Source organism: Bombus affinis, chromosome 5, assembly GCF_024516045.1.
Source record: "Bombus affinis isolate iyBomAffi1 chromosome 5, iyBomAffi1.2, whole genome shotgun sequence".
In the NCBI taxonomy this organism is placed as follows: Eukaryota; Metazoa; Arthropoda; class Insecta; order Hymenoptera; family Apidae; genus Bombus; species Bombus affinis.
In genome coordinates, this window is record NC_066348.1 from 16,431,245 (window position 1) to 16,453,637 (window position 22,393).

A 22,393-nucleotide genomic window follows, 5' to 3' on the forward strand; every position below is an offset into this window, starting at 1 on the left:
TGATAGTAATTGGCAACGAAACGAAGCAGAGTCTCGTCGTGCGTAACTAACGATCGCGAACGTATGCGTATTTCTAGGATCAACGAGGTTGCCTTACCGATCAAACCTTTCGTTCCATTCTCCGTGCGTAACTATCCCTATCGAGTATCGCGTGCCGTCGAGACGCAACGCGGGTTACGATCCAGCCAGTCTATCGATGTTTCATCGTATCGAACGCTCGATCATCGTCCCCGAGTCAGCAACGTAATTAAGAGAGGATCCTGATGAAAAGTCCAGCGAGCTTTGGCTGGTAGTCGGGCAACGCCCAGCAGCGGCGCGAGGTGCAGCAACCGAATAGAATAATAAAATAAAAAGAGCGTTTAGCGACGAGGAGGGCCGCAACGTGGCGGCTGGCTGTTCCGGCCGCGTGTGACCGAGCACATTGTAGACACAATAAAGGGGAACGCTTTAAACAATAACCTCGCGGCTCGTTTGGCCGGACGTGCGTCTAAAGCACGCGTGTGAGAGGGCGCGAGTGCGTGAGTGCGCCATTCTACGTTATTCTACCTCTCTCCTTCTCCTTCTCTCTCTCTCTCTCTCTCTCTCTCTCTCTTTCTCTTTCTCTTTCTCTTTCTCTTTCTCTTTCTCTTCCTCTTCGTGCGCGCACTTTTGTACGCTCACTTGCACGTATACGCGTGTATACGTCATGGTTGAGACGTGTGCATGTGCGTATGTGTGTTGGGGTCGTTCGAATACGGAGTGCGGACCTTGGAAGCCGTTCGTAGCGGATCGAGGGAATCTTTCCGGTTCTCGCGGACGTGAGCCAAGGGGGATTCTTCTTCTTCTTCTTCGTCTTCGTGCTCGTCCTCCTCGTCTGCCCTTCGCTTCCCTTTTCCTCCTCCTAATGCCGGCTCCGTAGCTTCCCCTACTCCCTTCCTCCTCTTCTCCCTTTTTCTTTTTCTGCATTTGGTGTTCCTTACACCGAGATTGAGCTATTTGCAAGCTCGTCTTACCATCGATGGTGAAAAGAATGGTCGGAATAGAGGTTAATTAGAACGCGACAGCGTTTCCAGCCTAAAGTCGACCGTTCTTTCGGCGGTCGAAAGGATCGTTTGCATAGCCCGGCGCGCTATAACCAACCGGTCTTATCTCTCTCCGTCGATCGTACTTCTAATTGGATTATTAACGCTCGCCAGGTTTCGAACGGCCGACGATAAAGAAAGCGGCCGAACGCGCGGACGACTCGTCCGCGAGAAAAAAATCCACGCGATAGGGAAATTGGCGTAATAGCTGGCTGTTGCGTGTTATATGGAACGTGGCGGCGATTTCGCTGGCACAGCGCCGCGCGCGCACCGATTTTTCTTTCTCGCCGGTGATTTTCGCCGCGAAAAGGAAAACGAGCCGACACGCACACGCCACGTATCCACGCACCCTCGTGTCCTTGGAAAGTCGCGATCACGAGAGGCCTCCTTCACGGTTTCTGGCACTTGGAGCAGCGCAGGCTCGTTCGGCATGGCAACCGGCCGCGGAACCGGCCACCTACTCTCCGCTCTGCTCCTCTCCGTTCTAATCGAGTCGAGACGACGACAACCACGCCGTCTTTTCAAATCGATATCCGTCCTTTGTCGGGGTTGGTCGTACCAACCACTGTACGTAAAGTTCGATCGTCGAACACGATCGTTCGACGAAGGAAGAAACGCTCACGATGGTCGAAGAAATCATCCGCGACGAAGCGCCAACCAGAGAAACGCGCAGCGGAGGAAAAGTGCGCGTTAGTCTCGGCCTGAATCGCCGGCTAATACCTCTTCCTCGTCTCTTTCGCCTCCGCGCCGGCACTGCACGATAACAAGAAATTAAAATCGCCGCCGTCTCGCGAGCACCGAGACGCGCATGTGTCGAACGAAAGTCGAGTTGAAACTCGGAGAGATTCGCGAGCTCATTTCGCTTTCCGTGCTTCGACCTTCCTTCTTCGTTTCTTGCGCTTCGCCGTCCACGAAACCTTTACCACCGTGTCCTTTAAGTTTAAGTATATTTCCTAGTTTTTCCTCGGTTTTCCTTGCACACGATGATAATACGGAGGGATTGTAACGAATGAAACACGCGCAATGGCGCTTCGTCGAAGCGCCAGGCTGAATATTCTAACGGCTGGGGGAACACGCGGCTGGAAAAAGGCCTAGATACACTTTCTTCGCTGTCGTTTGGACAGGAAACGTCGCGTCTGTTGCTCGGTGTCCTGCAAAAAACGAAATTTCTCTTTCTTCGTTCCCCTCTTCGAACTCGTTCAGACGCGTCCTCCGGTTTTCTTTTCTCTTGTTGCCACCCTCTCTCCCTCGAACGGTGGCCGTTCGACCGATATTCGACCGTTCGTCGTTTCGCGAGTTAAAAACGCGGGATCGAACGATCGATAGATCTCGAAAGGCTGGATGGGTCTCGCCGGTAGAAAGCGGAGGAAAGAGAACGCGACACACCGGCTCGTGGAAAATTGTGCCGTGGAACAAAAACAAAATCGACAGGGGACGCGGACCGCGAAAACGAAAGTGATGCTACGAATTTGCGCTAGATGAACGCGATATCGTTCTCGATTAGAAACTCACACGTTAACAAGTTAATCGTTGCGTAGAAAGAAAAAGGAGAATATCGTTTCTTTTTTTACTTCTCTCCGAAAGAAATTTTCATTTCGCACATTTTCATTTCTCTACGATTCTTTCGATGTTACTCGTTCGAACGTGCGACGTAAACTAAAAATTACGACATTTTCAAAACGCATTTCGCAATAATTCGTACGAAACACGCGCGTGTAAAGTTTTACACTTAAAAATCCACGGTGTGGATCATTAAGCGAAATTTCATTGAAATTCCGATAAACGCAATTCTCTTACAATTTACCTACGCACGTACAACAACGTAATCCCGTAAGATCGAAGTTTCTCTCGTGTATACGACACCGCGAAAGGTAAAGATTCAGTGGCACGAAGGACGAATGGTGGAAACGGCGGCGGTTGATTCACGAGGAACGTTGCATCGGAAATAGAGCGCGCATCACAGAGAAGCAGAAAGTGACGTTCGGTCGCGTCGCATCGCATCGCGTGGCGTGGCGTCGCGTCGAGGAAACAGGACGGGGCCGGTGGAGTCTCGGTGATGGATTAGAAATCGTACTTTTCCTGGATCGGGCGTCATCCCGTTCCAAGATCGGCGAGAGTTACGAGGTTTTCTCTCCCAGGCCGGCAATGTCGGCCGTTTTTGCGCGAAAATAACTCTCGGCCTGTCCCCGGCTTCGCGGTGACTCCGCATCGTGGCGAGGGACGACAAATCGAGGATAGCGAGCCCGGTTTCTACGCGCGTACGTCGCGCTTCCAACCCCTTTAACGCAGATGCGAACGTTCTCCGACTGTGGACCTAGCGAATTTCGCGCCCATAAATCACTCCTGCCCTCGGTGGCTAATCTTTCAACTTTCAAATATTCCCTCGTCTATGGAATTCAAATTTAAAGTTTCGCCAAACTCAAGCACGATGAATTTCTAAATTACTTTCGAAATTCACCGGTTGAATTTTTACGGAAGGGTCGTTGACGCATGGCCGTCGCTGTGCAAACGACGATAAAACTTCGAGACTGGTTGTCCAAACTTGACAGACGAGCTCGATATCGATCCCGTGATAATTCGCTCCCTTAACCCTGCTGCGATTTTTTAATTTCCCTGCCTCGATCTTGCTTTCCTCCTTCCAACCGAGAAGCCAGCTTTTGAGAAAAATACGATTCGGTCTAAGGCCACGCAGCAAGGGTTAAGCAGTCGTAAAGACGAGAATCGAGCAGCGTAAATCGAGATCTGACGAGAAAGCAAGTTTATCGCAGCGGTCGGTGTGTTTTCAGTTTTCTATGCAAATGCATGGACGATGATCGTCGCATCGGTGCGGACGCGTAACGAATTCGTCGTTGTAAATGTTGGAACGATCTTGCGTTCCGTAGGGTCGCCGATCGTAGCGCGTAAAGTCTGCGAAAAACGCTTTTCGGCAACAATGCAATCGCAGGTTCGACGGCAGGAAGTGCAATTAAGGCCAACCTGTTTTCACTTATCGAGGAAACGGATCCGAGAGCTTCTGGTTGGTGAACAAGCCCTTCGTACGCGGCTCGTTACGTTTCTAGGATGAAATCTTGAAATGGCCCTGACTGGTTGCGGCGCATACATTGTCAGTCTGCGATGGAAAAATCGTGATTCCTTCGACTGTCGTTCTACAATTTCTCAGAAACTGGTCGATTCTATTTTCTGAAAAGAGATTTCTTTAAATTCTAGTATCAAAATACGATCTTGGGTTAGTCTCTTTAATTCATTTTTCGAAAATGAACCAATTAATCTCGACGAAGATTAGCCTTTGTCTGATGCGCGGCTGGTCCGTGTAAGTGCCTAGTACAACACGAACGATACCTGCTGCGATAATAAAAATATTGATATTTCTCGTAATGAGAAATTGATGGAGGAGTAGTGATTTCATAATAATATCGAATTAACAGGTTTGAAAGAGCAAAAGATCACAATGCAGGGATTCAACGAGTAATTACGAAAAGACTCAAATGTAATTTGATCGCGGAAAGAACGGTTTACGAGGTTGGTTCGAGGCTCGCCTAAACTCAAAAAACACGATCTCGGAGATCGTTTTTTTCGGTTACAATGGAAGCGACGCCGGAACGGCGAGCCGAGAGAAATTACGAAATCGGTCACTCTCAAGGTTCATTCTGTATGCCCCGTTGCAAAAACACTTCCGACGTTTTCGTTGCACCTGTGTTTACCGGCTGCAACGAGACGTTGAATTGGAAGTTCCTTTCCGCCGCGACCTCGTACGCACGTTCACCTATTGTGTGTACCGTGCATACGCAATCGTTGCAGTCTCGTTTCTGTTGCTCGGTTCTTCCTATACTGTTCCGAGTGCTGCTGCTGCTCGTTACCGTTCGAATTCATTCTCGAGAAGACAATGTCAGGGATTAGAGAGAAACGACTGGTTGAAACGCTTACGCGTAACATATGTACCGATTTGCACGCACTTGGTTCATCCGACGACACCGGATCGTTTCGTCGCGATAGAATCATCGGAAGAACGAGCAAAGGATCCGTGTTCTCCTTTCTACGATACGACGAGTAGGTTAGTCCGAAAAAAGCCTGCCGTTAAAACAATCCATATTTCACGTCGCCGCCCGCTGTTTCTAGCAGTCGAGGATCGAAGGTTAATGTCGTGAGAAGACGGCGCTCGTTGGCTGCTTCTTCGTGTGTCCTATCCCAATAGACGAAAAAATAGCTTTCCCTTGCGAAACCATCGTGAAGAACCAAGGCAGAGCGCGAAAGAAAGAAAGAAAGAAAGAAAGAAAGAAAGGAAGGAAGAAAGAAAGAAAGAAAGAAGGAAAGAAGGAAAGGAGGAAAGAAAGAAAGAAGCACGAGACTGTTTGCTCGAAGGGCAAAGAAAAGAAAGGAAGCGAGAGAGCAAGACAGAGGTAAAGAGGTGGTAAAAAAGAGGGAAAAAAGGCGAGGGAGAGGAAAGATGGAAAGAGAGAAAAGAGCAGAAAGTGTGTGTGGTGGAGGAGGGAGCATCACCAGCTCGAACATTGCGGTAGGCTACGCATCCGCGCATCTCGAGCGACGGCTCGCGACTGTGTGTGGGTGCCGGCATGTACGTGAAGCCGCCGACTCTGATCGAGGCAGTGTAGAAACCGAAAAGAACCGAAGTCGGCCGGCGGAAAGTGCCGAAGGTGGTGGGCTCTGGCGGCCGGAGAGTACTGTGTGCGGTGTACACGAGCGAGAGCGAGTCCGGCGCTCGGAGTTGGAGTGTGGGTCTGGAGTAGTGAGTGAACGAGTCTGGACTAGCGGGCTACCCCGGTTCCGAGTCAGTCAGTGTGCCACCGGCAACCGTAGCCTCGGTGCGGAGAACGTGGATACGCTTCGGCAATTCTCTGTTTCGCGTTTTTCTCTTTCTGCCTCTTGGCTTCTACGTGATACTCGCCGACACACGCGTACATATGTATATATATATGTGTGTATACATATATATGTGTGTATATATTACATACGTAGTCACGGAACGCAGTTTATACAGTGAAGCGAACGAGCATTTTTCAAAGTGCGATTGTTACGTGAAATCGATTCTGTTCTCTGGATGATCCCCGATCGAAAAGAACAGCGTGATACCTCTTGGCTGCGACTTAACGTCCGTCTGTAACCTGTCTGCCCCCTGTCACTCTCCGTTTTTTTCTTGACAAGTGCAACCGATTACGTACGTCATTATCTATGTTGACAAACGGAAAGAAGTAACAAGAGGAATGGTTGATTTTATCCGAAACAACGTGATCAACACGGATACGTCGCTAGTATCGAGAACTGTTTGCCGCTAGAAACTGCCGGTAGAGTATCCGCTGTGCGTCACGCGTACCACACGGGACGAAGACACTGCCGGAAGAGTTCTACCTCCCACGAAGATATCTATTCTTCCTTTTCCATCTCTATTCCACTCGACTTGTGTTGTCGCGTCTTTGCCGACTTTATCGAAAATAATTCTTTCTAGTGACAATTTTTTCTTAAATCGATTCGTAATCCGATCGCTCGATCCCGACGTTCCAGTCTAACTCGTCGAGCACGATCAATCGCGTCTATCGAACCTGTGATTCTCCTCGCGTGAAATTCTATCGTGTTACGGTGAAATTTGTATAGAAACGTCCAAGAAGAGGAAGAAAGCCGCATCGAATCGAGAATCGACCGGCGAGTGTAATGTTACATCGTATCGAACGAGTGTCAAGTACAAATCGTTGAAGATCAAGATGGCAACTGTGCTGTGGTAGCCGTGGATCAGCTCGTGGGCACAGACTGGCAGCAAGGAAACGAGGCTGGCAAAGATAAAAACGATGCTCGAGGATCAACCATTAGACTTGAGCGTTCGGGTAGGCGACTACGCGGAGTTCTCCAGGGAGGAGAACGATCAGGATCACGATCGAAAAGAACCGATCGACGATTACGGGAATGCCGCGGCAGCGCTCAGGTTACGAGGATGCTTCGTCGCCGCCACGTCCACCGAATACTCCCAGGAAAGAGAGGATCGTACCTGTTCCGAAGATTCGGACGACTCGTGCTCCGACAATAATCAGAAAGACGGTAGCATGAGATCGAGGTCCAGACCACCCGGTACCAAACCGTATAAGAAGAATCTTATGAGACGATACCGTGAGTTTCGCATTAAGTTTTCATTGCACCGCGGATGTCCATATAAATTCTAATTTTGACGAGTATGGCTAGACTGCGGATATTTATGCAAATTCGTATCTTTATCTAACGGAAAAAGCGTAACTTTGATAGAAAATTGTTTCATCTACGGAACATGCTTCGGACATTTTATACGTTTTTACGTATCCTGAACTTTCCGAGCATTTTTCTTTGCACCTTCGAATTTCTTATAAACGCGTAGAAAAAATCCTCGGCCTGAATATGACCAGAGAAATAGGATCTAAAAGAAGATGTATATACATTCTCGCGTATACAAATTTCCTATGCGTGTATATTATTCTGTATAACATTCGTAACGTTACATCTATCGGTTCCTGCATTTTCGCGCCTTTTCGCCGCCATTACGCGCCGCCTTCGAAGGTATCAAGGAGATACAATCGTTTCAGAATCGAATCACTTATTTTTTTCGTTAGAACCGTGACGCTCGTGTCAGTTTAATCGTCCATCTGTTTAATCGCTACTTTTTTTTTATCGTCTGTTTACGAAATTGCGGCATGTAACGAGATTTCTCTCGCAATTATAAAATAAACCTATCTTCCCGCATTACGCACGCAATCGTCGATAATCTCGGCAATTTCGATTCAATAATCGTATTCATCGCAGCTGTCAACGATGTTATCCAATGAACCGTAAATGGTATAGTCGGGAACCAGGAAGTGCGAATCTTTCGACTAATCGATCGTTTACTCGGTCAAATTCAGACTTTCGAACGTGGTTAGGACTGCGCCCCCTCTCTTCTACCGCGAAATCTTATCAATACGTAGGCGTACGCATGATCGAAGGATCACAGACACACGCTTATACTCTTACTGGTGAAAGAGATACAACGAGATTATAAATTAATCGGTGACATCGATCGATGTAGTCGTGCTCTATAGAAACACCTTGAATCTTAGACCGCGAGATTCATTTCCAAATCGATATATCAAATTTCTTAATAATACTCTTGAAATGACCTATTGCCCGTTTCGAAAGCGAAGAGAACTAAAGTTTTTGTTCTTTATCATTGTTAATCGTTATTTCGCAACAGCCTGTATAATATATAACTTTACTTACAAGGGGAATTTCAAATATTTGAACGTATCTTGGAACTTGAAAAAATGCTAGGATATTTTAACTACTGTCCGGCATACTTATCGAATCGCTAACTGAAAAACTCTTACTTTGTTTATTATCCTACATATCGATGGATGACCTAATACGTACTTGTAACCAGTTATAGACAGTGTATATGCAATTGTGTATGTGCAAAAATAGGAAATTGCATATTTTTTACACACATGCTATAAAGAAAAGAACATTAATGAATAGACACGAGCTACTTACCTTCTCCTTCTCTCTCCCCCTCCCCCTCCCCACCCTGCTTCGTGTCTCGAATTACTGTTTCGCCTCTCGGAACATGTAAACTTCAACACCTGACCGATTTTATGAGCCGGCTATATCTCTTCCACCGGCGGTACATAAAAATGAAGCGCGAAAGCGAGAAAAAAGCAGGCAAAGCGTGCGTGGCTTACATACTCGCATTCGACCGAAAATACGTGCCCCCGACTGTTCTCGTGTTCGGTAGCTGTCGGGCTCGCGAGAGGGAGGCAGGAGGGGAAGAGAGAGAGAACGATAGACAAAGAAAGAGAGTACGTGCGTGCATGCGTGAACGTATGTGTAATTTCGACCGATAAAAATATTACGCAAGCGAACCCGCGAAGGTCGTTCGACGACGGGACTCGGGCGACGGTAAACCTCGTAGCACGATATATATTTCGACTCGTCGAATAATTTTGCAGTTTCTTCGCTCGTTATCGTGCCCCTTCAAGATTTCACTGCTTCTTGTCACGAAACGAGGATAATACCTTATGACCTGCTCCAGCCCCAATAAAATTAAACTCTCGTATCGCTGTTAAGGTTGTTAAGACTGTCAAGGCTGTGCAACGGTACCGTCTTCTTAGTGGGTCCATTCTAGGATAACACGCTGTTCTATATATTTGCCTAAAATTTTGTTTTTTTCAATTATACGAGATCGTATGAAACGGGATCTATCGCAAATAAGCTGGTAGATTTACTACTTTGTTTGAAAAGTTGGAGAAAGAGGGCTGTAAACGGTGAGGAGATTCTTTTGTAAAGGAGCTGTAGGGTGCAACGAAAGTTCGAAATTAGGGAAAACATTTTTAATCTTTTTCAGAACACCCCAGGATTTGGCCAACAGAAGATCCCTTTTTATTCAAACTCTAACGCCAGAAAAGGCACGAGGAGTGGTCGAGTGGAAAGTAGACCGGGAATTTTCAAAAAATTTCTCTTGTATCCATTTTCGTCACAGTTCGAGACAAATGAATTAACCTACTCGTGCCCTCCAAAGTTTTCCCCCGGATGAAACGATTTTACAACCTTCGATTTTACAACCGGTCCCGTATCGAACAGATTCACACACAAGTTCATTTATCAACCAAGGTGAAAATTAGAAAATAGAAATTCTATACAGCTATGATGTGTACGGTCTGACAAAGAAAAGGCGAAGAATTATGTATATAGACGGCTGTTAGGAATCGACGATCAGCGACCACCAGTTCCGCTCGCGTGTATTTAGTATACGATACAAAGAAGGAAACGCTGATCCTTGTCCTCCGTAAAAAAGCAACGCGTTTGTCGTCGGTCTGTCAGCCAGAACATCCACGCTTTTTACGCCGCTTTTTTCGTCTCGCGTAAAAAAACATCTAGGTTTGTTTACATGAAAAGATCGAATATCGAACCCTTCCGTGAATTTGTCGTGGCTGGAAAGAAAAGCCTCAACGTTCTCAAAGTCTTAGCAGCCAAACGATTCGTCCTTGCTTGTAGGGTCTTATCTTTTCTCAAAATATTTTTTACATATCGCCTGGTATTTGGTGAAAAATAACTCATGGTTTGGACTAAGGCAAACTTGGCAAAACTAAGTTACGTGTTTGCTTTAATGCGAGTTCCATTTAGCGATAATTTATTCCAGTAACCCGTGTAATCGTGTAAAAGCGAAGGAACTCGTTTTTATTTTCAAATCGAATGCACGCGATATTCAAAAGTATAATAAAATTGATAAAACAGATCTCCGTTTAAGTCGCGTAATTTCGTTAGTTGTTAGTTTAGGAAAATGCAAATTTACAGTCCACAAATAGCACAACGAAATTAGTCGTTGCATATTTATTATAGCCAATAAACTTTATTGGCCTAATTGGTTTTATTAAAATTGCTACACTTTACAAAAACGGACACAGCATAGAGAAAGTTTGTTTTGAAAGGTACGTGAATTCGCTAGAGATTTTCAAATCTTCGGTAAACACTGTAATCTCAAAATCTTACGGCTTTTTTATAACACCCTACGTATACCGGATATATTCTTTGAAAAAAGGGACGACAAAAAGAAAGGAACGAAAGGTTAGAAAGGGTCCAGGGAAAGGAGAAAGAAATTCGGCCGTGTGTACTATAAAGTTAACTCTCGGTGCTACCGATGACCAGCTTGTTGGCTTTTGCGGTCTCCCCCCCTCTCCCCCTCCCCTCCCCCCTCTTTGCCGCGGTATCCGGAAAAGCTTTCGAAACCTTTCACGGAGCAGGTAGCTGCCCGGTCGACGGATTATAAATTTATCTCCTATGACAACTCGAATTCCTGCTTGCGTTTTACTATCGCCTCCTATACTCGACGAGCGAAACAAAGAAAGAGGAGAACGGTGAACGTCAATCGCCGCCGCTATTATTCCGATCGCTTCGAAGACATATCGAGTAACCTAATATCCATCTGCTGTTAATTAAAAGCTCGTCGAGTTCGGAGTGGGCCGACGCAAAGCAGTCGAACGGCTTATTAATAGTTTATTGGATAGAAGAAAAAAAAAAGGATTCTCGCGAATGATGCAGGCGTGCCAATGAACGGACGTTAAAGCGTGTTTTTTATCGGTGTATATCGGCTACTACGAGCCAAGCGAAGATAAGTCGGAATGATATATCGGATGATGTGAAATTACGCGACCACCGACCCGTCTGATTGTCACAAACCCAGATACAAATCGGTTGCCGATAAGAAGAGAAGAAAAAAATCTCTTTTTCTCTGGTCTGTCCCCTGCGCGTATATTCATACACGTATAATATACATAATCGCGCAGAAACACGTGGTAAAGAGAGGAGTCTGATTCTCCTCTCGTGGACGAGGCAAAAAAGAAAAAGGAAGAGGCCGAGGAGAAGGAGCAGGGCAGAGGGAGGAGGATCATCCACGTTGCGATATAAAAGAGTCGAGGGAGGCACGCAACAGAAGATATATAATGGTTAGCAAGGAGAGGAGGATACTCGAGGAAGGGGAGAAAAGGATAATTCCAGCCTTTAAATCACTCCAAGTGAATTCGAGCGGACGTTCTCTCCGTCCTTTTCTCCTTCCGTCCAGCCCTCGTTTATCCTCTCTTTTCGCGAGAGTGCCTCGCCACGAGCAGAGGAAGACAGATTACTTCCGGCTGCACTCTCTTCCTTTATATTCGAGGGAGAGGGATAGGAGGGGGGGGAGAGAGAGAGAGAGAGAGGCGGGCCGCTGCCGGGTTAATCAGGAAATGAAGACCGTTCGATCGCCTCGAAGGGGAAGAAAGCAGTGTCTGTCGATCGAGCAGCCACCGCGGGGTTAATCGGGCAACGGGCGAGATCGTTCTCGGATCAACGCGAGCCAACTAAAGAAAGAAAGAAAGGAAGAAAGAAACGGGAACGCCCTACGCGTCGACGAATCACCAAGAAACGAACGAACCCTTTCCGTTATCTAGACTTTGCTCCACGTTGGTAACACCTTGTCGAATCTCTGCTCTTTCTTCCACTCTTATTCGTATCGCGGGTATCCGAAAGTAACAGCTTTTACCTTTATTCGGCCTCTGCTGCATCGATCGAGCAATCGAAATCGAACTTGTTTATTTCTCTATATCCGATCTTCTATACGAATGCCAATTTTCGCGCAACTAATACCGTAACAGCGTTATAGATACTTTCGTCTGATGGGTTTTCCACGCGTTCAACTACTCGCCGATATTCTCACGTATCGTGCCACTAATTCTTCAAATTTAACGTTGCTAATGTAAATTCCTCGGTCATCGTACGTCTGCACACTTTTCTCCGAGACTCTCACTTTGACGATGTGTTCACTGTCGCTACACTTTCACGTTAGTCGGATGATGGCTGCTGGCTCGAGGATCTCGGACGCGTAACGAGACATCGTTCTTTTACCTCGAACTTTGTCATTGTTTGAATTGCGATAAGAGACGGTTTCGCGCTCGGCCTCCTTCCGTGCAACGCTGTTGCCGAGGGGGACAGCTATATATCGTGGCGATATATGGAAACCGTCGCTGGCTGTATTTAAATAGCCTGCGACTCTTCGAGGAAACGCGTCGCCTCATTGTAATTCAGGATATTGGCCCGGCGAGGAAGGAAGGACTAACTTCCTGTCTGCGGTTACCCTCCTTCGTACCTTCGCCTCTACCTAGGCGTTCCGCCGCGGCGCCATACCGACACCTTTCCCTCCTTTTCTTCTCCTGGATGAATCCTAGGCTAAATCCATCTTTCTTCTCCACCGACGTATAACGTGATAAATTCGAATACATCGATACGATCTAAGAAACGAAACGTATGCCATTAAGGACAGGGACATTTTTTCTGACTGCGCGCTCAATGAGGATGACGCGGGAAAAGACAATCGCAGAACGCACGTTGATTTACCCACGCTGAAATTAATCTTAAATCGTCGTCGTTGAGTTATAATCGATCGCGACGATTTCGTTAACTTTACTCTAACTTCTTTACTTTTATTTTACACGGACAGATTTTCAATATTTCATTTCGATATTCGATCTGATTTTACTAGCCTTCTGCGAATATCGTTCAACTCCACCTTTTACGTACGTCATCTTTTTTTCACGAATAAACTACTTCGAAACAGGAAGATTTTCGAACAGATACGATAGGTTTTGATAATATAATTTTCGAGGAAAAACCAAAGGAGTCCATAAGGAACGATCGAAAGTCCCAACGCGAAGGGATGAATTTTTGGCAAATACGTCGCTTAAACGCACATTCTATCGTGAAATTACTTAATTGGCTCGACTTTCACGGTTCACCAAGTTGCTAGGAAAATTTTCTCCCTCGAGTGCCGCTTATAGAAAGTTGAATTAATAGAACGACGCTCGTTCGACCGTCATCGTTCGACGTACTTGGCGCGATGGTTTTAGAAATTTTTTTTATATATTCCGAATCTTTTCTTCGTTATTGAGAAAGAGAGTTGATATTTCGATTTTATTTCTTTCTGGTAAGTGGAAAGAGATTTTCGCGCAACGTTACGTTAACGTTTCATCGAAATAAGGAAGAGGAAACCAGATGGAAGTTGAAACTCGTGTGCACACCGCTAGCTTGCAGAGTCGATGATTTCGTTGGAACGACGCTAGATCTCGTCGATATCGATCCTATCGAATCGTACGCTCGGCCGTTACGTAGCTTCGAATCGTTTTTAAACGCGTCCGCGAAACTGACCTATATTCGATCGATCGCGATAAACGATAAGGGAAAAAAAGACACGAAATACGATCGAGTGTGCGAGTTTCGATGCGAGATTCCGACTATGGTAGGAACAACTTGATTAGATATTCACGAAGATCACGCGGAGAAGATTATGCTCGCCAATTATCAGGCGAGAAACGGATCGTTATCACTCGTTGCGCATAAACAATAACAAGGCGTCGGCATTCCATCGGAGAGAATAGTTGGCGCGTTTTAGTCAATGAGCAAATAACGTAATCTAGCGAAAAAAATGTTGTTCGACTTCAACGACGATTCTAAAACTCCACCGTACACAAACATCGAAATTATCGTTCTTTAACACTTGCGTCTTCGACAATACACCTTCTCGACAATGTTATAGCCGTTTTGATAACAAATCGGAATCTTGCAAGCAATTTTCATATTGCAGAATTTGTTAGAAAAGATGGAACGTTGTAGGTTCGACGTTGAAAAATGCGAAAGTTTTACAACTACGAATATCAGTTTATCGTTAGTTACCTGGACTGCAATTGATTTCGAGTGGATCTTTGTATTTTCAATTGTTACTGGAGAGGGCATCTCGTGGCCGCAAACTCTTCGATTGACAAAAATCTCAAATAGACGAACCCTCGTGGTTCTTAAATAAACGCCGCTCCCGACTTTTCCCGCTCTCGAACGGCGTGAAACTTTTTTTTTTTATTTTTATAGCTCGTCTACGGGCTGAAAGAAAGCTCGGCTCGACACACGAGCGAGCAGCGATCCCTATTTTTTTTTTTTTTTTCCTCCTTGAAACCAACGCGGTTTCTTGGTCCGTCTTTGACGAAGGGGATGATCACCCTCTCTGGCGTCGGCCTTTCCACGCCGGGTCCACCCTTTTATCCGCGCGGCGTGGTCTCACGCCTCACGAATTTCCTCTCCGTCCGGTCGAGATCGATTTCCCGCGGTATTTTCCACGCCGATCGGCCCGGAAGAGAGTCGACCAAGAGCGACCGAGCACAGAGGAGAGAGTGAGCGAGCGAGAGAGGAGAGGGGGTGAAGGACGTGCCGTAGGCGGTCGCAATAGGAAAACTGGGGTAGACTGTCCTTGTGCTCTTGGGTGGTTATTGGAACGTTGGCACGGAGACGCTTACCTTCGTCTACCGGGTGTCCCAATTGCAGGGACGCTTGACACTTGGCACGTACGACGGTTAATGAAAGTGGAGCGTAGTCCTTTGTAAAAATAGAGAAAAAATATGTGCGCCGTTCGCGTGATCGATCCAAGTCGATCCGTTCCACGATACTCGACCGCAGCTTCTGATCTTCCGCATGATTTACCTTATATTTTAAAGTCGCGAGCTGCTTCGTTAGCGAAGTTTCTAGAATATTTCTGGAATTTGGAACGCGCGAGGAACTGGTGTAACCGCGATATAGTTTTACGTTACGATTTCCTCGTTTTCTTCCCGCTACTCGGAAATCGAACATCGCGCACGACGGACACGGACATCCGATATAAGAAACTGGATCACCGAATAGACATTTAAAAGCGTAGCTCGACTCGTACGAACAATGGATCCGATATTGTTGGCAAGGTTGCAAATACTAACTACGAGGTCGGGAATTAACGAAATTCAACGCTCAGAGTCCACTACGGAAACCATATATCTTACCACGTCATTTCCACTTAAACTTCGTTACCATTTATAATCTCGATCAATTAAATGCCAATCTATTCCAAGTTCGACGCGAAAAACCAAAGCTTATCGTCAGATTCGTCGAACGGTATAGCCATTGGCATTTTCATACGAATAATTAGATTTAAACCCGTTCGATGTTAGAAGGACGACGGAATGATCGCGCGAGATGCGCCGGTTAACCGGCTCTTTCTCGAGGAGTAATTGACCTCACCTTGACACAATCGTCTGCGGTTTTTATGGCGTCGACCGCGGCCGAATTGAACGAAGGGGGACGATCGAGCATGCTCGTACGCTCGGCTACGATGGGTCATTTGCATCGCGAGGCAGGTTATCAACGCGCCTAGGCTCTTGGATCGTTTGCGTGGCCGCGATTCTTTTATCCCCGCGACCAACCTGCTTATGGAAATACGACACCCGCCATACTATATCGAGAATAAATATTGGATCCGCGATCGATATCGCGCACGGGACGCGATTCTTCCATCTTTTCACGGCCGCTGACTGGTGCCGTATAATCGCCAACTTTGTTAACGCGATCGATGTAAATCGAATCGAAGGCAATAGATAGATCTTTTAGAAATTTGGCCGGATGCTTCGAAATAAAATTTCGATCGTTAGGTCGCCATGCGTTATCGGAGTACCGACGTTCGCATTGTCGCACGATCGAGACTCTTTTTCGAAGAAACAAGCTTATGGTCATCTTCTCTTGTCAGACGAACATAGACCTGTTGATCCATTATTTAATCGATAAACGAGCCGACGATGCTACAAAGATATCACGGTTTACCTGAGTTTACCTGAGATTTGTTCGCTAGTTGCTTTACCTTGTCGCGACGAATAAATTTACGAAAGCGACTCGTTCGTTTCGTCGATGTCGAGCACGATGATCGTGTAAACGTACAACGAAGTTAATCGATCAATTTGGCCTCTGAAACGTTGATACGAGTGGGTCGTGGTACGATTCTAACGCGAGGCAAGCGAAATACAAAATGAATCGGATAAAAATCGGATCGGTTCCTTCGACGGAGATGTGGAAAGATCGTCGAACACGCCATGTAGGCCGTTGGTGTATTCACGAACGTAGGTACGCGTACGTGGAAGCGGGGCAATTACCGGCGCTATCGGTACCATCGCCGCTTCAAAGGGACACCCTGTAGAGCGATCGATATCTCGCACAAGGGGCGCATTAATTACGAACGTGACTGCGATACCACCCCGGCCCTGGAAGAATCACTCGGAAGCTGAGCGATTAATTAGCCATCGTAACCGCATTATTAATCCTCAACTCCGCGGGAAGCTCGCGTTTCGCGATCATCCGCCGCGCAGCACAGATACCGATCTATTCGTTTCGATTAGACATCGATACGGGATCGATAATTACGAATGTATTGATGGAAATGAGCTCTCGAACGTATGGATAAGCGATATTAGAAATCTCTGCGAGTAGAAAATAGATAACGGGCGATAGAGAAATTAAAAAATAATCAGGGTATTGTTGAAGTAATACTATATGTATAACGTTTTATTAAATGGAAAATTTATTAGAACAGAATAATTATTTTATATGTAACGTAATAACTCGAAATATTAACGCACTATTCTCTCGTACATCTCAAACAGCAATAAATTTGTTTTATCGCACGTTCGTACCGTTCGACACAAACGCGATGCGCTCGCCTCATGGCGTTTCCCTTTCGTTTTTCTTCCTCTCTTTCGTTCCTCGCTCGTACAATACGCACGTACATACGTCTATTTTCTAACAGGTATGATACGAGTTTCATCGTCGAGAGAAAAACGCTACGAAATCCCGAGGGAATTCAACGATCTCGATATTTATAACTACGTGTGATATCGCGACGCAACGCGTTCGATCGAGACATCTATCCGCGATTACGAACGACGATTGCAAATTTCGACGATGGATATAATAGACGCACTGTGGCCGACGATCAGTGGCCGTGGCGAGGTACCACTCTCTGGTGTCCCAATTAACCACCTTTAAATAGATCACCAACCAACTTCGTTTCATTCAGTCTTCGAATGCATCGATACAACGTACCAATAAAATTCGATCTCTGAAATGTTTCCAAGTTGAGAGATAAAAGTTAATACGTTGTAGTCCAGATTAATAGAGATTTTAGAAACTAGATAACGACGTACTATCCGGTGATAATAAAAGAAAACGAAACACCCGCTAGATGCGCGGCGAAGCGAAGGAAAGGAACGCCACGGTTTGTAGAGAGGAGAGGAGAGGAGAGGAGAGGAGAGGAGAGGAGAAGAGAGGAGAGGAGAGGAGAGGAGAGGCGGGCTCGATCGCTAGCTATAGGTATCTACGCGAACGGTGCATAGAGGAAGAGCAGCTCGCTCGTTGAATGCACCAGCCCTGACCTACATAGTAAAGCGTGTTGTGGGCTAGGCGAGCCTACGCTAGAGCTACCTAGACTATTATAGCAACGAGGTGTAGAGTGCGTCCCTCTGCTCGCGTCCATCTCGCCGGCAAGAGCGGCGTGGGCAAACGTGAAATCGCGTAATCGGGTTCACCTTTATTTTTCACATTCTCTTTTTCTCTTGTTTCCCTTCGTCCATCGGTGGAGCGATTAAACGCGGCCTCGTCGAACGCAGGAAAAAGGGAAAAGGGTCAAGTAGGTTTGGCTGATTTTTCAAGTAGAACGCGATACCGCCGTGTCTCGCTCGTCTATTTAGAAATCGTACCTTCCGAAAATACCGATCGATTTATTTTTCTTCGTGGAGCGACGCGTCGCGCGATTATCCGATCGTCGTTCCCAGGTAAAAGTCACCGGGAAATCCGAACGAGAAACCTCGATACAGAATGGACGGACGAAGGAGCGTCGATAGCGCTCGTAACCGATAAGCCGTACGTCGATCGAAAAAATTCTAGCCAAGTATAATGACCGATAATTTAGCTGTTAACCATCCGTTACGCGAGGCACACGTACGACGCGTAAAGGGCCGCGTGTACGCCGTTATTATATCATCTCGCGGACACTGCTACGGCACTTAACGTTATGTAATGGACGGAACGGCGAACACACGGTTCTGCTCGCGTACGATCGTACGTGCGTCGAGAGGCTCGTTACCAGCCTGTCGGTCTCGTTATACAATAGCCCGTGCACGAGCAAAACGAGAGTACTATTTTCTAATCAAATGGTAAGCAGATTCCGTCGTTTGTCCCGGCCATGATACCGCCGCTGCGACGAATACCTCGAGCCGACTCGACCATACGACGCGTCCTACCTACGGGTTCTCCGTGTGTTCCTGGACACCGTCGTCCTTGACATCTTTTTCCCCTCTCCCCATACTCCGCGCTCGGCTTCTCCACGCTCGATCGTCGACGAATTAACGCCATCCAACGTCCGCGTGGATCTGAACGCGGTGGACCTCGACCCGGTGATTCGTAAACTGGCCACTGACCTTTTCGACGAATCGTCGCGACGCTTTCTCTTCGAGACTCGGCCGTCGCGTTCTTTCTTCCCTCTCCTCCTTTCGCTCTTTTTTTTTTTTTTTTTTTTTTTTTTTATTTTACATTACGGCTGTTACGTTAGTCGCTGTCGATGTCTACAGGGGTTTTCGACTTCTGGCCTGACCGACCGACCGACCGATTCTCAGAGTGGGAGATAGCGAAAAGAAAGTCCACGAAATTCCAGCCCGGGACACGTATCGCTTCGAGTCGCGTTACGCAATTAAGAAATTAGATTCTTCGCCATTAGGTTACGCAACCACGCCTTTAACGGCGTCTACTCCTAAAAAGCCAACCGGATTGTTAATGTCCACGATAACGAAGTCCTTCGTTCCTTTTCACCCGACTCGACATCGACTCGCCTTATCCAGCCGGAAGGGTTTTCCAGGTGAAACGGTTTTTCTCGAGCTTTCTCCGTAGCCTAGGTGGTAGATGTTTCTATCTGGGATTCTTGGAGATCGTACTCGATCAAACAGGACAGGCAACAAGGTTTCACGTATCCTGCGAGCAAACCGTAAGAACGTCCGACGAGATAACGCTTAAAAGCATCGAGAACCATCTGGTCCAGCAGCGTCATCCCTCGTGTTGTAGCGTTTTCTTTTACCTGAATCCTAAGCGCGTACCGTTAGAAACGAAACATCGATCCTCGCCGAATAACCCAGTTTCTTTCACCGGCTTTTAACGGACCAGGCATTAACGAGTGGCGAGGGTATCCACCCCCGTGAGAAAGGAATTTTCACCGTGAGTCAAGCTCGTGGAACGATCTATTCATCGACCAAACGTTTCGCTGGTTAACGGTTTGCCTCGTCGCTTTCTCTTTCTCTCGATGCTCGAGGATCGTCGTGCATTTTCTACGTGGTGCGACTAATGCGACGTAGCTGGCCGAAACATCCTCGCGAGAAGACGCGTACCGTTCGTGATTGCAAAGTTGTTGGCTGGCGGATGTTGCAAATCTCGATCGATATCGTTAAATGTCGCGCGGATCGAAACGTTGGAATTTAATCGCGCGACGAGCGTCAGTATCTGATAAATTTTCATCTGGAGAAGCGCGTGATTGGTGAAAATGGCGAGGCTTAGAAATCGAATGGATATGACGCAGCGATACGGAGAGAAGCGTGCCGTTAGTCAACTTTCCAGCCACGCTACGGTAATCATCACCGGGTAACCTTTGCGCCGATGTTGCTACCTTCGCGTCGACCTTTTTCGAAACCTTAACAAATCGTTCCCATTGCCGTTTCTCTTGAACGTTCTACCGGTCCACGAAGGAAGTGGGCGTGTGCGTGTTGGAACGATCCTGTCCTTAGAACACAATGGCGGATGAAGAAGCGTGCGCGGCTGCCGCTCCACGTTCAGACCATTCAGCCGTTGGAAATAGGTCAGGGACGCGGTTGCGGCGCAGTCGTTTCCTCTTTCTGCAGAAGAAGGAAAGAGAGAAATGTCACGGTGAAACACGGCCGAGAAAGTGGAGAGGAGAGTGGAAGAAGGGTGCGTAGGTAGGTTGCGAATATCCCTCGATGGTCGTGCGTTTTCAAGGCTGCACACGAGCCAGGGGTGGCTCCTCGTGTTTCCCGGTTGAATGGAACCCGATGATGTTTCGATACGGACCCGACCGTGTTTCCTCCCTTCTAGAGGTTGCACGCGCACGCTGACCCACATTTTACCTCCTGCCTTCGTTCACCAGCCTTTCGAATTGAGTAACTCGAATTACAAAGCGATAGGCCAGCGCACGGCCCACGCACCTGGATGGAGCAATTTGCTCGCAATTCATTTCCACGTGGAAACCGATTTCAGTCGGCAACGCGTTTCCGCGTGAAATTCCCTTTCGTTCCAGCAAAGTTCCCAGTTTCGCTCGAGCATTCCGATCTAAGCGTAACACGATCGACTAGGTGTAAATCGATCTTCCGCTCTTTCGATAATTCTATCCGTCGTTTCGGTTCCTGATAAAATAGAAGCAGGTGTTCGTTCCTTTCTTTCTTTCGGAGATCTTTCGACGATCGAATTTGCACGAAATTAAAGCAACATTAGAGCTAAAAGGTAGCTTCGTACGCCTCGCAACTATCTCATTGTAAGTTAAACGCCTGTTACGTCCGTGATTAGACGAATGTTATGTAAATTCGTGTTTTTATACGTACGAAGGAAACGAAGCTTAAGAAGAAACTGGTTCCACTGAAACGCATTCGTTTGGTTTCGATAAATAAGCCTTATATAATACGAGTATTACGAGTAATACTTTACGTATTTTGTACGTTTCTGCATCTTCGGATCGAAACGCACGATTTGAATAATTACGTAAACGTTATACGCGTTTCCCTTTTATTAAACTATCGTCGTACCGTAACTAACTTTATCGCAATATCGGCCAATAGTTTCCTCGCAACATCCTTCACCCTTTTACGCAAAGCTCTTTACACTTTGCGCAAACCGTGTTAATCTCGATCTCGGTTATCGATCGCCGATACCTAAAAACGGACGATCTCTGCCATCTTCCGATACTCGATCCCAACTGCATCGAGCGTAAACCTAACCGTGAGCGAATTCCGTTCCCAAGAAACGGAAAAGTACGAGCAGCCGGTTAGAAAAAAAAAAAAAAAAAAGGAAAAATAATCTATAAACCGACGATTATAGACACGAAACGTGAAAACGGGCAGCTCTGTGTTACATCGCGTGATCGAACGTGGAAAAAAATGGAGGAAGAACGGTTTTTCGAATGGGATAGGGAGAAGCGCGCGTAACGAGACTTCCGTGGAATCGAACGTTTCCTGTTTGGTCGGGAGTAGAGCTCGTCGCTCTCGATCGTTCCTCCGTGCGATAACGGCCGTGCTCTTTTACGCGAAACACCCACTCGCCGTGACATGCACACGAGCACACGGAGAGCCACGCACACGGTCGAATGGCCGAGCACACGAACGGGCAGAAGCACTCTCGGTTTCGACGGAGCAAGTGGGTCGCGCACATGCACAGACGCGCCGCACCGCGCCATACCGCCGCTTCGTTTCCGGTATCGAAATTTCCGGCTTTGGCAATTCGCGGTGCAAGAGGTTACACGACCGATCGTTCCCCCCTTCTCGTTACTCTCCTCGAGAATTAAACTCGTTTAATTAACGACGCGTCGTCGAGTCGGATGATCGTGGCTCGATTATGGATCGTTGACAAGTCGCGAAGCTGTCTGCCGTCGTTCTTTAACGTTCGACTAATTTTTTAACGCAGAAAGAATAGACGCAACGTTTTAATTAGCCGAGGAGATTTTACCGTGTACGTACAATCGTCGCCTGTTTCTTTTTTTTTTTTTTTTTATTCGTATTCGCGAAAAGATGAAAGTACGTAGCTTCGAATTCGATCGAGGCGATCGTTACGTTGATCCTCTATAACGCAACGTGACTGGAAAATCGTATTGTTCGAGAAGTTTCGTTTCGATCGCTTCGCCGTAATCGCTATACCGTTTCGTTCTTCCATCGTATTACATAATCTGTTTAGAATATTTGTTATTTTCTACTTCG

The 22,393-nt window shown here is 46.7% G+C and overlaps 1 protein-coding gene across 5 annotated transcripts in view; it reads left to right on the plus strand.

The window, feature by feature from the left end:
• The window catches only part of LOC126916644 (ecdysone-induced protein 74EF), a 143,085-nt gene that overhangs the window by 84,455 nt on the left and 36,237 nt on the right, over window positions 1–22,393 (plus strand). Inside the window, exon 1 of one of the 5 annotated variants that reach the window (XM_050722638.1) lies at window positions 3,362–7,175. The exons of the other annotated variants lie outside the window; for them this stretch is intronic. Coding sequence (XP_050578595.1) covers window positions 6,860–7,175 — 316 coding nt within the window. The 5' untranslated portion in view covers window positions 3,362–6,859. Of the gene's footprint in view, window positions 1–3,361; window positions 7,176–22,393 lie in introns of those variants that run through there. 5 annotated transcript variants of the gene reach the window in all.